Source organism: Zeus faber, assembly GCF_960531495.2.
Source record: "Zeus faber genome assembly, chromosome: 7".
Classification (NCBI taxonomy): domain Eukaryota; kingdom Metazoa; phylum Chordata; class Actinopteri; order Zeiformes; family Zeidae; genus Zeus; species Zeus faber.
In genome coordinates, this window is record NC_137203.1 from 32,236,570 (window position 1) to 32,254,656 (window position 18,087).

General features: G+C 42.9%; 2 protein-coding genes across 2 annotated transcripts; both read right to left on the reverse strand.

Moving 5' to 3' along the window:
* Positions 1 to 1,186: 1,186 nt before the first annotated feature.
* marveld2b (MARVEL domain containing 2b) lies at positions 1,187 to 8,939 on the reverse strand. The gene is made up of 7 exons (XM_080003228.1): positions 8,853 to 8,939; positions 4,778 to 6,039; positions 4,465 to 4,500; positions 4,052 to 4,230; positions 3,078 to 3,249; positions 2,749 to 2,799; positions 1,187 to 1,441 (listed from the first exon to the last, which is right to left on the reverse strand). Exons 2-7 carry the CDS (start codon positions 6,017 to 6,019, stop codon positions 1,319 to 1,321), a joined length of 1,803 nt encoding a protein of 600 aa, XP_079859354.1. The 5' UTR covers positions 6,020 to 6,039; positions 8,853 to 8,939; the 3' UTR covers positions 1,187 to 1,318.
* A 2,175-nt stretch (positions 8,940 to 11,114) lies between these two features.
* On the reverse strand, positions 11,115 to 17,942 carry ak6 (adenylate kinase 6). Its single transcript, XM_080003954.1, has 5 exons — positions 17,663 to 17,942; positions 14,521 to 14,613; positions 14,287 to 14,345; positions 12,830 to 12,975; positions 11,115 to 11,392 (listed from the first exon to the last, which is right to left on the reverse strand). Exons 1-5 carry the CDS (start codon positions 17,697 to 17,699, stop codon positions 11,203 to 11,205), a joined length of 525 nt encoding a protein of 174 aa, XP_079860080.1. The 5' UTR covers positions 17,700 to 17,942; the 3' UTR covers positions 11,115 to 11,202.
* Between the last annotated feature and the right edge of the window lie 145 nt (positions 17,943 to 18,087).

Genomic DNA, 18,087 nt, shown 5'->3' on the forward strand with positions numbered 1-18,087 from the left:
TATAAAGAAAGTTGTGCTGGACATTCCTTAAAGAACACAGTTCATTGAAGTCTTCAGATGTAAACAAAGGAAGGTAATCCATTCGTCATGGCGAAATTTGATACTCCGCATTATAAGGAAGTGACTTTTAAAGAAACTTGTTTATCAGTACATCATGAAAGACCGGTTGTCCTGGCTTTACAGCAGCAGGGTGTGGCTACTTCTTGGTGTCGTTCTGCCTAAACTCACTATTTCATTGACTTTCACTGTATTTTACATACTATTCAGAATGTTTAAGAGGCAAGAAACGTTAAATCAGCAACCTCAGGTGTGAAATATCTGTCCATCTGTATGTCCCTCTTGGGTTATACTAATCAGCCACAACATTAAAACCACTGACAGGTGAAGTGATAACATTGATCATCTCGTTTCAATGGCACCTGTCAAGGGGTAGCAATTTGTGCTACAGTAGCTCTTCTGTGGGATTGGACCAGACAGGCAAGCCTTCATGCCAGGGCACCCATGACCCTGTAACCGGACCACTGTTGGTAGGTACTAACCCCTGCATACTGGGAACACCCCACAAAACCTGTCGTTTTGGAGATGCTCAGACCCAGTCGTCTAGCAATCACAATTTGGCCCTTGTCAAAGTCGCTCAGATCCTTACACTTGTCCACTTTTCCTGCTTCCAACACATCAATTTCAAGAACTGACTGTTCACTTGCTGCCTAATATATCCCACCTCTTGACACGTGCCATTGTGATGTGAGCAATGTTATTCACTTCACCTGTCAGTGGTTTTAACGGTGTGTGTGTGTGTGTGTGTCCGTCCACCGATAAGTGTGCAGGACTTGTCCTAAATGGTTCTGGTGTATAAGGTCGGTATTATATCGTAGCGCCTCCAAGCAGCGGAAAAGGCCCTGAGGCCCGGGGGAGTATAGACACCCCCAGCCGCAGGAAAGCCCCGAGCACCCTGCCTTGCAGCCACAGAAGACCCCCCCCCAGCCAACCTGTGTGTGTGTTATTTTCTTATATAATTTGATTAGGAATTTTGAACCACGTTTAGCTGCACTGTATTTACATCTGGCGTCTTGGTATGAAAAACACAGCTGAAATTACACACTTAAAAATAGCACAAAGCAACCAATAGTAAAATTAATACACACACACACATCTCTATCTTTCTATCTATCTATCATGGCCATAATTCAAACATTTACAAATACAAAAATCACATGACTTCACACTGATTTTCAACACTTGGCCTCGAAAATTACACTTGAAACTTGTACTAACATGTATATATAATCTATAGACGGCTAGTGAGCCTACAGATGAATTAGCTTTCGAAGCCATCATTCCAGTCGTTGACCAATTTGTACTCCTGGATCTTCTGCTTGATGTGAGATAGTTTGTTCTTCAGGTATTCACACCTTTCCCGCTTTTCTAAAAATGTTGGATCCTAACAGACAGACAGACAGACAGACAGACAGACAGACACACAATGAGTGACAAGGAAGCCTCATCATGGCACTTGAATATACTTTTCTAACAACGAAAATAAAAAAGGCAAATCCACGCTTATTTATACGGAAGCATAATGCATTCACTTGAGAAAAGTAAATTATCTGTTTTTCCTCGAATTAACGATATGTTTTAACATAAAAAAAATATTCTCTATTTTTTCCGAATTAACGAAATATGTATCTCGTTAATTTTGGGAAAAAAGAGCAGAACCACCAATCAGAGCAGGATTGTGATCTTGCAAGAAGCTCTCATTCCTATGGAAGCGTAATGCATTTCAGATGCATATCCGTGAAGCATGCCATATCGGTTCAATTGATTCTGGAGAGACAACGGCTTTTCGTCTCAACAACCGCAAAGTCCTGAGGTGCCTGTGCAAAGTTGACTAACTAATAACAACAGCATCTATCTATCTTTTACTTAGAGACACGAGTATCTCCCAGTGTTTCAAACCCAAAATAAAACTGGATTAAACTTAACAGGCGGGACATGTTTACTTCCATTAATTTGAGCTCTCAAGTAGGAAAGAGAGCTTCTTGCAGGATCACAATCCTGCTCTGTTTGGTGGTTCTACTGTTTTTCTGAAGTAACGATAAGATACGTGTCTCGTTAATTTGGAAAAACAGAGCAATTTCTGTTTTAAGTGAATGCATTACGCTTATGTAAATTATTGACAAAATCTAAGAATTATAAACCAGTAATATCCAAAGAAATAGACAAAGAAAAACGACATCATAGTTTTTCTTTGTCATTTGGATAATACTGGTTAACAGTTGATTGGTTAAATAAAAAATAGTACTGTCAATTTTTTTTATTACATTTAGCCATGGTTTTCTCTCTCCACTAAAAAGAAAACCATACTTCTGACTACAATTAAATAAATAAATAAAAAACATTCAAATTCAATTTGTATTTCTTGAAGCACGGGACTGTTAGCAATTGAGCTAGCCTGAAGCTACTTCACTGTAAAGTATATGAAAAATTTGACCTCGAAAATTTGGTAATTGATCAACTACCTTTGATTTAACCCACACCATATTTAAATGTTTTCCTGAAGTACGCTTTAGATAGATTAATAGTAAGTTTCACTCGGCACACAGACTAATTATTATTATTATTATTATTATTATTATTATTATCATCATCATCAAGGTATGGACCTCCATATTGTTTGAAATGTCATAAAGGCCTTTGCAAACATATTTAACTTGAATTAGGAAGCGGTGGAATGTCATGTATACTCACAGCCTTCTTCATCTGATATTGCTGTAAAATGTTATCAAGGCGCTCTTTCTCCTGAAAAGGACAACAGGTTGTTGTTTTTTTCACAAATTTAAGACATAGCATGCAACATGTAATGTAAGTTGCACGTTGACATGTGCATGTATACGTAAGATGTCAAAATGTTCCTATCAATAAAAAAAATATATATATATATATATATATATATATATATATATATATATACATATATATATATATATATATATATATATATATGTATAGATATATAGATATATATAGATATAGATATATATATATTCAAACTCCAAAACGAAAGAATTTCCCCGTACCATCTGGCTCGATGGGCGAGGGGGAAGGTTTCGCATCATTTCATCTATCTCCCCAAACCTGATGGCCATGACCTGCACCTCAGCGTGCAGTTCCTTGTACTCAGCGTATTGGTCGTTGAACACGGCTTTATACTGATCCCTCTCTTCTTTGGATTGGATAGTAGGGTACTTGCTGGGGTGAAAGGCAGAAAAAAACATGTTGTGCTATGGCACCGGACAGTAAACACATGGCGAAACCCAACTTTTTAAGCAAAAATACGCCCTGTTTTGACTTGATCCCCACAATGCATGTGAAATGTTCTGGCAACCAAAAAACAAACAAGTACAAAGGACGACACGTGTTCCTAAATCAATCAAAGCCAGATTTACCTAGATTTAGACAAGAAGGTCAATACGAGAATGTCCAGAAACGAGATAGTGACTGGTCTGGATGTAAACGGTGTTAGCTCAATGCAAGGCCACAGGTGGAATAAACTAGCCTAGCTCCTGTGAAATTGAGGAAAAACACGTCCCAGCATCTCAAAAGGTGAGTTATTTAAGCGAAACATCTTGCATTTTTAACTGCAGCTACATTTGGAACTATTACCGACCGTCCAGTCAGTAATAATACAGTCAACTCTTGCTGTAGGTCTGCCAGTTTGGTTGAGTTCAGCAGAGTTTGGTTGACGGTAATGTTCTACCATGAGGCATTGCGATTTGTACCTGGCAACACCTGACTCACTTGAAGCAGCACTCTATAGCCAAGATCAAATTTTTTTGAGTATCCCTTTAATACTCACAGTATTATCCAGAAACATGATATGAATGCATTAAACTTAGTCAGAAACAAATATCTGAACATCTGACAATCTGTAAATGTTGCCTGCATTGCCATTGCCTCATGACCCATAAACATAGCTGGTAGGAAAAGGTACAAAAAAAGTCATAACAATTAAAATGGATGTAGATAAAATAAAAATTTAATTGGTGCTCACGCCACATAGTCAGCTATAACGACTGGTTTGGGAATATGCCCAGCTGGGATGTGACCTCGGAGGATCTCGGGCTCCATTGCCATCAGTGGCGCCATCTGAGAGTTGGCGTGGCTGTCCATGAGGTCAGGCTGAATGGTGGGAGGAGGCATTGGCTCTGAGGTCCTAGATTCTGCATCCAGCTTTGGACAAAAGTCAGAGTGCAGTTCAGAAGACAGTTGACATTCTGTTGCTCAAAGGGTTGGTTTGCTATTTTTAAATCCAGGCTTTGTGATATTTTCAAAATGGAGATTTTTCTTTAGACTTAGGACTAGCAAAGGTTTATGTGAGGTTGTGCCATGAACTGTTTCTAAATGATGGAAACCAACATTTTAATGAGGCCTGGGTTGAGGAAAACACACAGCGACGATACTTACAGTTGATGGGAGTAACGATGATCCCACAGTTCTCATCTGAGGTCGCCGTGATGACGTATTCCGAGTAAAAAATTAAATAAAACAAATAAATAATAACAATAATTATTATATGTGTGTGTGTGTGTGTGTGTGTGTGTGTGTGTGTGTGTGTGTGTGTGTGTATGTGTGTATATATATATATATATATATATATATATATATATATATATATATAAAGAAGGGGGGGGGCGACGATTACACACCACGGTTTAAGAAAGAAAAGTGCTGTCCAACCAAAATGAATTTAGAATTTGTGCTTTGTAAGGCATCTCACCTCTTGCTCTAACTCCGCTTTCCTCATCCGGGCAGCCTCGTGCCTCCACAGCTTGAGACAAACGCCTGCGCCAATCAAGTAGATGATCATGTTGAGGAAGAGAAAGATCATGGCGGCTGTCTGTCCCGCCTCTGTGCGGCAGAATCCCCCGTTGACGCCATTGTTGAACACCGGGTAACTGCACAGCCCCCCCCGGGTGGTATCCCTGACGTACACTATCCCCGCGGCCAGGTAGAGAATGGCCACTGCCAGGTTGATGACACACTCCGTCAAGGGCCACCAGGAAGAGTCTAGGAGAATGGTGCGGTAATATAGGGTCATCCCTAGCACTAACATGATCACAGTGACTATCCACGCCAGTCCCGCTACCACAAGAACGAAAGGTGTCTTGGGGCCTGTGTAGTGAACCGCTCCCTGCCCGTAAGCACCTGCCCCGCCCCCTAATCCGCCGTACAGCTGCGGCTGGGAGTAGCCAAACATGTTGAACCACTCGTTGTCTTTGTGCACGTAGGCGCAGGCACAGGCGAATACGGCAGCTCCAAGCAGCAGCTCCACACAGCCCAGGATCCTCAGCAGGCCCGCCCAGGACTTCATGTAGGCGTAGCGCTGATGGTACTCCTCCACGCGCTCGCTGTACATCATGGCCGAGTTGTATGTGCGCACCTCCGACGCCGACTCCAGTGCCTCAGCACCGAGCAGGAGGCCGTCCCGCTCCTTCCTGGAGTTGTAGCTTCCTCCCGAGCCGCCATAGGGGTCCAGGTATGACCCCCCCAAGGACGGGGACGGAGGGGTGGAGTTGGGAGGGGAGCAGGGCACTCCGCCTGTGGTGTGGCTTCCGTCCTTCCTAGAGGAGGGCGCAGGGGAGTCGGGGTGCGGCGGAGGTGGAGGTGGAGGTGGGAAGGACCACTCCTTGGAGCTGCGCTTGCTGCTGCGAAACAGGTTCTTCACAGAGTTGGGGAGAAAGCGACGCACCGGCTTGATGTCCATGATGTCGCAGTCGGCTTCTAGCTTTCCCGCCCCCCTGTCGTCTAAAAAGGGGTCTGGTCCCACCGCAGCCACTCCAGGCAGAGGAGGAGGGGGCAGAGGGTCCAGGCTGGTGGCGATCTCAGTTGCCCATATGTCCCCCAGGGGCCGCGGTGGCTCCTGGTCCCACAACAAAGAGCCAACTGGAACTTGATCGTAGTGGGGGATTTCACGAACATGGTCAACGCGTGAGCCAAAACCGCCACCTCCTGAATACATTGGTAATTTATTTTACTTCTCTGTAGAGAGAGGGGAAGAAAATGGCACATACTTAGACAGAGAAAGAAACTGGAACTTGCAATCATTTTGCTTTGAAGATAGAAAATCGACAAACATTGAAATAAAACTGGATTACTCCCTTTCTCTCTCACACACACACACACACACACACACACACACACACAAACACACACACAATTTTATAAACCATGAAAAGTGCAGAAAAATTGTTGAAGGGGTAATCCGTAAAAATATCTTGTAAAAAAAAACAAAAAAAAAAAACAATCCCATATTTGTTGTTGTTTGTTATGTTGTTGCAAATGTTGCAAACATACCGGCAATGCATCCGAAATAGCATACAGCATGCATTTTCATACTATCCTACTGCATATTTTAGTATGTCAGTGAAAAGTGAGATACATTTGCCAGCATAGTGTGCAGCATTTGCATACCACAATATTTGACCGGATGTAGTCATCTTCATACTTTCTGAATACTATTTGAGCAAACTATGGGTTGTGACATACAAAAAAATCTTTCATCTCTAACAAAGAACAAATGTATTAAACCTGCACACTGTCACTGAAAAGAGAAAAAGACAATCCTGTTGTAGCCGAGGGAACCTTTCAGCAGCCTTTGAAATTGGCAACGAGGTTGAATGGGCCATTATATGAGGTATGACTTATCAAACCTTAACCCCTTACCACATGCTTTTGCTTTACAGTTTGGGAGGTGGCAGTGATCTTCAACTGCAGTGTCCCATCACACCATACATGATCTAGTGATAAAGGTCTGTATGGAGATGATGAAGTCTGAAAGATGCTTTTTATGGAACGCCATTTTAGCCAATATTAAATAAATAAGCCTTTTAAATAAATATGTCTATGAAATAAATCCTGATATAAATAAATGAGGCAATGACGTTTTCCAGAAGACTACTTTTATTCATTTCAGGGGACTTTTATTCCATAATTCCACATTTATTTATTTCAGGGCACTTTTGCCTGAACTACTGCCACATTTCCATCTGTTATATGCACATTTATGTGGCATGGTTATCTCATAGATTCAGAGCCAGCAGAGAGCGGAGGAACACCAGCGCTGCTGTTGGCGCTCTCCTGAACAACAGTGGTGGTTGCTCGGAGCTGGTCCTCAGCTCCTGATACATCCTCGGTTGGGATCAGCTAGGGGCCAGTAGGTTGTGAGCCGGTCACTGTGGCGGACCACCGCCCGGTTCTGCTTTACCAGCCGCACCCTGTACACCACATCAGACAGTTGTTCAAGCACAGTGCAAGGACCAGCCAGCTGGCTCAACAGCTTGGAGGAGAGGCCCTTCATTCTCTCCACACAGTTGACCCACACCTGGGTCCTGGGTGCAAAGCCCGTTCCCCGGCAGAGGGAGTCGTAGGCCCGCTTCTGTCGGGACCCAGTGTTACACTCTGCACTCCTGCAGCGCTTATGTTTGGACACAAACTCCATACCCCTGTCGAGTTGGTGTTCAGGCCGCCCCTGGAGCCGGAAGTGTGGGGGGAGCCCGGCCTGGGCTACCTCCACAATCTCCAAGAAAGGCTCTGGGAGGTGCACAGGTTGACCAGGCAAGCCTTAACAGACGCCGAATCCAGACAGAAGTGGGCCTATTACTCCCGCTGCCGGGGGACGGACTTCACACCCAGGAGCCGAGTGTGGGTCTACTGTCCAGACCAAAAGAGGGGCCTCTCCCCAAAGCTGTTGAGCCAGTGGGCTGGCCCTTGCACTGTGCTGGAACAGCTGTCGGATGTGGTGTACAGGGTTTCGGCTGGTCAAGTGGAATCAGGTGGTGACCAGCTTGCTCCTTACCGGCCCCTGGCTCCAACCGAGGATGTATCAGGAGCTGAGGAACAGCTCCGAGCAACCACTGCGTAGGAGAGCATTAACGGCAACGCCAGTGTTCCCCCTCTCTCCGCCGGCTCTGAATCTGTGAGATAACCACGACCCATTAATTTGTATATAAATATAAATATTGTATATAACAGATGGAAATGTGCCATTATCAAACAAAAGCGCCGTGAAATAAGTAAATGTGGATTTATGAAATATAGGGTACCCTGAAATGAATAAAAATAGTATTTTTGCAAAACGTCCTTATTAAAATAAAAAAGTATTTATTAATTTATTGAAATGTATTAACTAATTTATATATTTATTGCCTCATTTATTTAAAGGTTTATTTCATAAACATTTATTTATTTCATAAGCTTATCTATTAATTTAATATTGTTTAAAATGGCGTTTCATAGCTTTTGGCCTCATGATCCAGATTTGTCCTGATAGTCATTGAGTCATGACCCAAAAATAATTTAAGATTTAAACATTCTTATTGATTTCACACAACGAACAGTAATCCCCAATGCTTTCATGCACTATTAAAAACAAAAACACAATAAGTGGGGGAAAAAAAACAATTCAGTAAACAGCAATTGAAACATCAGCAACTTATTTTCTTCTGTTTCATCTTGTTTGTATTTACAGTATTTCTCTTTAAAATACTGTTTCATTTAGACTTGCAATAAAATGTAAAATCCTGAAAATCCAGGACGTATACACCCGCGGTCCTCTCGAAATGGATCGACCCGGATCCACCAGTTGAGAATCACTGGTGCTGGAATCACCTCTTTGCAATTCGCAAGATTACTTGTTTTTGTTTTACCATATTTTACCCTTTTGAAACAGTGCCGAGAATCTAACGACTACCTACATGTAACTTAAACGTGTAGATGGCTACTAGGACATGCAGAAATAAAAACAAGACAAAAGATTAAAAAGGCATCGATCTGTTCGAAACTGGTTGCCTTACCTGAGAAATGAGCGATTCAAGGGACACAAGAGCCGAATCTTCGCAGTACTAACAACTATAGTGGGGGGGCGATTTTCGCCTCCATCGATACATCACAGGACGACTATGGATAATTATCAATTCAATTTATAGCTCCCGTTTTTTCATCAACCTGTTCGTACGTCTGCCGGCAGTCAGTTCTCCAATGAGAGTAATAGTATCAGGTGTCACATACACCCCTCCCTTGTTGCGGTGAACCAGGATAGTCTGGAGATCCTGGAAGTAAAAAATAAAAAAATAAATAACCCCGAAACGGCTAAAGTCATTTTTCCTTTTTCTTTTTCATTCGTAATCCAACTGAGTAATATCACATATAAGTCAGAAGTAAGATCAGCTCTTACAGAAGATAACAAACGAAACGCTAAACGAAAGATAAACGAATGAAAAAAAAAAGTGAATTAAAAACTAGTATTTTTTTTCAAATACATAAGTGCAACGGGGGGGGGGGGGGGAATGTAAATAAAGAAACGAAAAAGACCCGTTTAAAGTTCACTCATGATAGAATACAGTAAAATATAGTATATTATATATAACATAATATAAAGGGCTAATAGTTCAATAGAACAAATCACATTGTGTCAGGTATTCGTGAGACTAATTCTAGTGGTTTGAAATCAACATTTAATTTTTCCGTTAAATAAAATAAAACAACGTGCTTTTTTTTTAAAGAGCTCACGTCTTTTGAAAAACGTTGGGACACAAACCTTTCAGTATTATGCATGGGGATGGTACGCCCTCTACAATGAAAAACAAAAAACGAAAAAACTCACCCGGGCTGCAGAACCGGCCCCATGTCAATTCAAAGCCACCTCGATCATTGTGTGAGTCATGTGTCATTGCGGCCCGCTCCTGGCTGGTTATGGAGCAAAGCGTCATCCTCTTTTCCCCTCCCTATTATGTTCAAAAGTACAAGATACATGTGACTGTGGTGCGAGTGTCATGTTTTCAAAGAGGATTTGATACGTGCTTATAAATGGTAAATTTGACAGCTCGAAACACTTAACAGAAAATTATGATTGCGTGAGCCTATATTACTCTATTGAATTTTTAAATATAGTATTGGCTGACCTTGTGCCTTCAGATTAGACACTTTTAGGAAAAAAAAACAAAAAAAAACAACGTATTTAGACAGTAGTCAGAAAAAGGTCTTTATAAATAAAGTTATCAAACAACAGTGACAGTGGGGAGACTGAACAGCAACAGAAGAGCAGCTGTACACCAATCAGCAAAAACATTCAACACCACTAATAACCACTAATATTGTGCAGCTCCCCCTCTTGCCACCAAAACAGCCCTGACCCGTCAGGCATGGACTCCACAAGAGCTCTGAAGGTCTCCTGTGGTATCTGGCACTAAGTCGTTAGCAGCAGATCCTTTTAGTCCTGTAAATTGTGAGGTGGAGCCCCCATGGACCGGGCTTGTTGTTCTAGCACATCCCACAGATGCTCAATCAGATCAGACATTAACCTCGGCCACCCACGCGATGTAGAAGAAAATGTGATTTATCAGTTCAGGCCACCTTCTTCCAATGTTCCATGGTCCAGTTCTGAGGCTCACGTGCCCATTGCAGGTGCATTCTGCGTTGGACAGGGGTGAGCGGTGGGCACCCTGACCGGTCTGTGGCCACGCAGCCCCATACACAGCAAGCTGCGATGCATTGTGTGTTCTGACACCTTTCTATCATTGCCAACATTAACATTTTTCAGCAATTTGTGCAACAGTAGCTCTTCTGTGGGATTGGACCAGACAGGCGAGACTTTGCTCCCCACACTTAAGTGAGCTCATTGGTGCCCATGACCCTATCACTGGTTCACCAATTTCCTTCCTTGGACGACTATGGTAGGTACTAACCACTGCATAATGGGAACACCCCACAAGACCTGCCCTTTTGGAGATGCTCTGATCCAGTCCTCGAGCTATTACAATATGGCCCTTGTCAAAGTCGCTCAGATCATTACGCTAGCCCATTTTTCCTGCCTCAACACATCAACTTCAAGAACTGACTGTTCACTTGCTGCGTCATCTATCCCACCCCTTGACAGGTGCCATTGGAAGCAATTTTATCCACTTCACTTGTCAGGGGATTTAATGTTGTGCTGATTGGTGTATGGATATGGTATATAGTTAGTTTCTGAGCGGGTGAGTCCTACTTTCACAAATTACGTTGAATAATGCAATACTATTTTAGAAAGCCACCCAAACAACAAAACAAAATTCATTTTATAATTGTCCATATTTTTTATTTTATTTACAACATCAATACGGGGAAAATAAGTCCAGTCAAGGAAAAAAAAAAGGGCCTTCCTACACATTAGTTATTTTCCTTCATCCACTGGTCTATCCACTGGACTATTTGCTCCAAGTTGCGTTCAAGGTCCTCTGGCTCGTTGCTCTGCAACTGGTGGACGATCTCCTCTTTGTACGCCTCCATGGCTTCCTCGAAGATGGTCTGGAAGATCTCGCACTGCACGTTGTCCTGCAGCTTCTTTCCAGAGTAGCCCCTACCCGGAGAGAGAGAACAGATCATTAGTTTCGGCAAGCCCTCTTGAAGGATAGGTTTGCCAAGTTTCCAACCCAGGCCCTATTCAAATCTTGGTTCCATCATTTGCAACTGCCCATGGCGCAACCTCACCAAACTTTTCTGATTTAGCAACATACTGCTCAGCTCCCCGTTACAGTGTTCGATGAAGCCAAGTAGAGTCAGGTTTGACAAGTGTATAACATGATTAAATGCAAGTTTATTTTTGGATTCAAAGTTTTGCCCCATTGGACTTAATTTAAGCACAGTGAGAGAGCTGCAGCATATAAGTCTCCTCCAGCGTTTTACTATGTGTACAAGGGAGAGTGCGCCTTTGACTAGAATGTTCCAGCGTTTTACTATGTGTACAAGGGAGAGTGCGCCTTTGACTAGAATGTCCAGTAATTCCACAGACAATGGCAAGTGGCAATGAGAATGGGAAATGGACCCAAACATTATCAAGAGAATGTCCTCTAGTACAGAGGTTCCCAACCACCAGCTTGCGGGCCGTGCCGGGCCGTGGGGTATTTCCCACCGGACAGTAAGAAACCAGGCGGGATATTTTCAGGAGCGATCTGCTCCACAGCAGAGCAGCCGCAGGAAATGGAGTAAATTAAATACATCTACAGTTTTTATTTGCTTTGTTTGGAGAAGAGATTGCTCTGATCGGAGCTGCGAAGCTTACAGGTAGTGATTTGCCTTTTACTACCAGTGTTCCCCTCTGTCAAAAGTAGCATTCGTTGTTCTGCAATTATTTTGGTGAGTAACTTAAAAGTAGTGTAATAAGTAACTTATTGTATATTATTCTAAAGTCTAGTTTTGCTAAAGCTCTTCACTTTTTGGGCGTGTTGTTCAAATATTGTTATATTTGTCATTATTTATCATTTTAAATTCTCAAATAAAAGTTACTTATTGAGAAAAAAAGTGTTTTTCTTTATAAATCAAGGCTCTATAGTCGAACAATGGCATAGCCATCAGTGCTGAAACAAATACACATGTTTAAATCGAAAATCGAAACCTTAAAATCAAAAGTCAATCGAATCGTGACACCCCTATATTTTATGCACTATTATTTTACAGAAAACTCAAAGGGAAAAAGTGAAAAAGCATGGATGACGTCCTTTATGCTTTGCATCATTTGCATTTGTCGCCATGGCCTCTGTTGTGTTTATGACTTCCATTTCAGTCAACTTGGCTCCCATTTGGCTATTGGTCTTTCCCGCGTGACAATCCCCAACCCCACCCCCCACTACAGGATATCGGATCGTAAATATTGAACATAATACTTGCGATTTGCGATCACTGCTGCCAGGACGGACTTCAGAGCAGATTGGGGGAAGTAAAAAAAAAAAAAAAAAAAAAAAAAAAAGTCGCCCTTGTCGCCCTTTAGTGCGTACCCCGGTTTAGTAGCTCAATGTACCTGCTCTCCAGACGGCTGTAAAGGTTAGTGTTGTCTGTACGGAGGACAAAGACGATGTGGAACCAGCGCTCTGGGAAGAAGTCGCAGCCGTGGTAATCCACTATTACACCGCCGTCTTCCATTTTGTCATCAAGCTCGTCCACGACCTAGGCAGTCACAAACAACCTGATATTGAGATCATATTGCTCCAGGGGAGTAGTGATGTAATTTTATCAATGAAGGTAATTGGGCAGAAGTTTAGTATGCTGGGCTACATATTTCCATTTTTACTTGGATCAAATATTTAAAATGCATCACTGTATGCTCAATTCAAAACATCAACTTAACTTTTTCCAACATTTTGTTATTTAAGAGACAAGTGGGGCATGGATACTAGCGGTTTAACAGAACGTAGTTGATCGTACGGATCACACCCCACAGTTTGGCTTGCATGTGAACCGTGGATTAATCGCAAAATTTAACCATCATAGTGAAATACAGTATTACTGCCACTGTTACTTTTTAAAGTAATAATTCCATAAACCCAGATGCAGATTTGCAGTGAAAAGAAGATAGACAAGACAGATGCATTCTGTGGTTTACTCTGAAGAGCAATGATTGGTTTACGGTACATCGCCCTATGTTGCTGCTACTTTACATACCATGAAGCAAATGTCACCGCTATGCGTCTGCTCTTCTGCCATATTGGAGCGGTCAAGATTTGCTTGTAAACAAATACAATGTGTACTGAGAGATGCAGACATCTCTACAAAATTCACTGTAACTTGTTTACTTATGAACTGATTTTCATGCAATTTAGTTTGTTATTAACATGAGAAATTGAAAATGATACTAATTTCTTATTGGAATTAAATTCAATTACTGGGGCGGATCTAATCATATTTTTTTCATTCACTAGCATGCTTAAATGAAAAGGTATCATGCGTGCCACATATTGCACTAACATTTAACAAATGAGTATTGAATATTTTTATATATTTTCCGCTTTTATTTAAGCATTGGACATCTTGAACATTGTTTTAATTGAAGACCATGGGCAAAACCGTGATGCGATGTGGACCGTGACTTTTATCATCTGTAAAACCCCTAATGGATACCATTGTTGCTTGAGTACTTGAACTGGGTGCAACTATGGAATTATGAATTAGCCAGTGAGAGAGGGGATTCGTTTTGAATCCAATACGTCCTAGAACTGTCCACGTTTCCCCAGAAACAAAACAGGTACTTAATTAAACTACATGCCACTTCATGCGTTTAATAGAGTTCCTGAGCACAATTTCACGAATCACCCAAACTTCCGATTTATTTTGGGACACATGAATAAAGCAGTGAATTTGTTACATATAGGGATTACATATCATAACATCATTTAGCAGACGCTTTTGTACAAAGCCATTTTAAATAACAATAAGTAGTTTTAGGGGAGTAAGGGACTTTTTTCCTCCAGCTTTACTTACCCTATCTTCGTCCAAAACAGGGCACTGGTACTCTTCGTCAAAGCCGTCAAAGAGCTGTCCTGTTATAGTTATTAATTGCCAGCAAAATACATTATGAAATGAAACCAACCACTACTTTTAAAAAGACAGCCAATATTCATATTTGCACATTTTTAATCATAATTAAAAAAATAATTTTCTAAATTAAAGTTATAAAAAATTATTATTAATTAATTAAGATTGCATGGTCCTTACCTTCCTGCGCCAGGTTGCCCACGTTGATGTACTCAAGGCCTGTCCGCTGAGCAAGCTCTTTCCCCAGGGTCGTCTTCCCCACTCCGGGGGTACCTGCAGCAAAGCAGACACTCTGATGATTGCATGAGTATGGAGATAAAAACTGGCACAGGATAGGCATTTTTGTCTCAACATTTTCTCTCAGGGGATATGAAATGTTCGAATGATACACAGATATTCCTGTCTATGCGCCAACATCCAGCACTTCAACGCGCCTGGCATCACGCAGGTAAAGGGGCCAAATTTAGTGGGTTAACCCAGGTGTCCTGTTCACATCAGAGCCCATCGGTACACACACACACACACACACGCACACACACGCCAACATCCAGCACTTCAACGCACCTGGCATCACGCAGGTAAAGGGGCCAAATTTAGTGGGTTAACCCAGGTGTCCTGTTCACATCAGAGCCGATCGGCGCGCACACACACACACACACACACACACACACACACACACACACACACACACACACACACACACACACACACACACACACACACACACACACACACACACACACACACACACACACACACACACAAATGCCCTGAACCCCGACAACCTTAAAAGGGGCAGTCCACCAATGATAAAGGCGCTATGCATAGAGCATCGCCACCACTCCATTGCACACTACAACAGTGTGTTGTGACAACCTAATTGAAGCTGTGCGGTACCACGTAGCAGACAAGCGTGCACAGAGGACACAATCAGTGAAATTACTCCTCCTGCACACCCTGGTAAGGAGGTAGGGGGGGAAAAAAGCATTGACGCTAGGGACCCATGATCTGTGACCATTAATGGCTCAGCAGGCAGATGGCACAGACACAGTCACACAGAGGTCAGATCAGTAAGCAGTGCAGTCTTGAAAGACAGCAGCGTCAACGGATCTGAGCATCATCTCCCATCAGGCGACACTGAGACTTCTCAACACAAAAAGGTCCACCCGTGGTGTCCCGAAGTCTCCACAACTGGAGGACTTTATCTGGGTGGAGGCGCCACTCTGCCACGTTCAGATAGCCCGGAATGTGGCTTGTCTACAGAGAGTGGGTGCCCATTCCCACAGCAGTACCTGGGGTTCCAAGCGCTTCAGGACCAGTAGCACAGTCTCGAGTTTCAGGAGGTTGATGTGTCGTGTGGATGGGGCCACACGACCCCTACTGCCTTACGACGACAGGTCCTGCCCCATCCTGTCAGCAAGGCGTTGGTGAAAACTTGCTTGTAAAAATAGACTTGGGCCCAGACGCCAGCCCTACGTGAGGGTCTGAGGGTCTCTCCAGTCAGCGAGACCCCTGTCCAGGGATCGTGGCACAATCACCGTCAACAGTAGTCGGTGGCGCACTGGGTCCCTCCGAAACCATCGTTGAATACTTGGCATGTGCAGGAAGCCCAATGGCATCACCGCATAGGCCGCTGCCATAAGCCCAGGCAGTTCCATAATGGTCAGTGCAGTCACTGAGTGGCCCACCCGAACACGCCCGAGATCGGACATAATGCCAGCTCTCCGTGGTCCAGACAACAGTGCCCTCATCTGCATGGCGCATTAACAAAGTAGAATAAAATCATTTAAAGAATGAAATAAATTAAAAACAGGGTAAGAATAAGCCTTCCTCAGCTAATTGTTTTCTTATTTCATTGGGGTCTTGGATTATAGTTTCATGACTTCAACTTGAACCCAGGGCTTAATTTGTGCCGGATCCAGCCGGAACCTGTTCCGGGACCTCCCAGATTGGGACAGGCAACTCCGCACAAGCAGGGGAGCTGTGGCTCGAGCTGCAACCTCTGCGTTCCCCGTTTCTCCAATCAAAACAAATAGAAATAGTGTGTTTTTGATTATTTTTTAGGTCTGTACCTGACTCTGAATTTTTTCAGTCTAATTGGATTCGCACCTGTCTCCCTCTCCGACGATACAGGCCGCGGGTCAGCGATTGGTGCCTGCGATGATCAGTGTTTTTTACGAAACCTTGTGTAATGGGGACGCTCTCCGTGATTCTCTCCCCGATCACCCCCTCTCCATGTGTAATGCGCAAAAATAATCTTAACTAGTCTACGAGTCGTGCCCCATCCCCACTGTTTTTAGTTGTTTTATTTGGAGGAATGGGGCACGACTCTCCATGTTGCATTCCGCCATCGGGGCGCACGGAGGGCCATGTCTGGTGCAGACGATTCACACATATAAAAATATATTTATGATTCCCCTTATTTATAATTCCTCATTGGAATGTTAAGCATGTGTATTTTGTACGCTGTTTTATACTACAGGTACTCCTCACTCAACGACTGAGTTCAATTACAATGACCAGGTTGTTAAGCGAATTGGTCGATACGCGAGGACCCGTATTATTTCACGGTAGGGGGGTGTAGCGATTGCGAACGCTAGTGTAGTGAACTAGACAGACACTGGTGATGCGCGATGAGATGTATAGTGTATAGAGTATATATTGTATATAAAGGGTGATGCGTGACGAGATGCTTGACGCTGAGACGCTGCGGTATTATATGCAGCTTATAATACAGACTAGTCGGAGAGCTGGTCGTAAGTCCGAACGCTCGTTAAACGGGTAGGTCGTTAAGTGAAGAGTTCCTGTATTATTGTAATGCACTGTGACAAAAAAAAAAAAAAAAAGACTGCTCGACTTGAAGAATCTCAGTCAACTGACTTGGTTTCCGACTTATCATTTGACACGCCGACTTTTAGGGGGCAGTTCTAGTATTTTTTATTTACCTTTCCTAATTGAACTTAACAAAAAAATCCCTGTGCCTGTACGACGCACTGCACAAGCATAACGCAAATACACATCGGACACAAATATAATTGTTTTTAACTGTCGGCTAGAAATAAAAGTATCAAATATGGAATTTTTAAACAAAATTATCTTACGGGTAACCACTTTTAATCATTTAATATTAACAGCAACAAGTTCTGTGTGTGAAAAAAGGTGCAAGTTCTGCACAATGACTAGCGATTAAAAAAAACACACCATTAAATACGGAAAATACGTCATAAAAACGGTAGAGCAGCAGAGTCCCACATGTTTTTGTTTGTATTCAGAGATGGATCCCAATTCATCCGTCTTGCTGCTCTTACATCTTAAGTGTTACCTGTGAGGAGGATGTTTGGCCGCTTCATTATTTTCATCGCTGTTCAAATGGCGTGACAGCAGCTCACACGTGTTTATTGTGGTTGGCAGCAACAGGAAGTTGTTTTAAGACCTTTCTCCTAAATTTCCGAAGGACTATCCTGGAGAGGGTTTTTCTTTTCTTGTTGTGGTCGCTCGATCACAGGGCAACGCTCAGGTAGACTCGGACAATGAGAAGAGCGCTAGACTTTCAGGCCCGATAGTCTCAGCTCCGGCGGTAGCTGCGCCTCTCCGCCGTCCTCTTGTTTTTCTTCTGTTGTTTGCTGCACCGCTTGTTGAACAAGTCGAGGGCGCTTTACCGCCGCCTACTGGCGGTGACGCAATTCCACGTTCCAACGTCTTCTTTCGATCGGTCGGGCGTGTCTCATTTCGACCGACACACGTCAC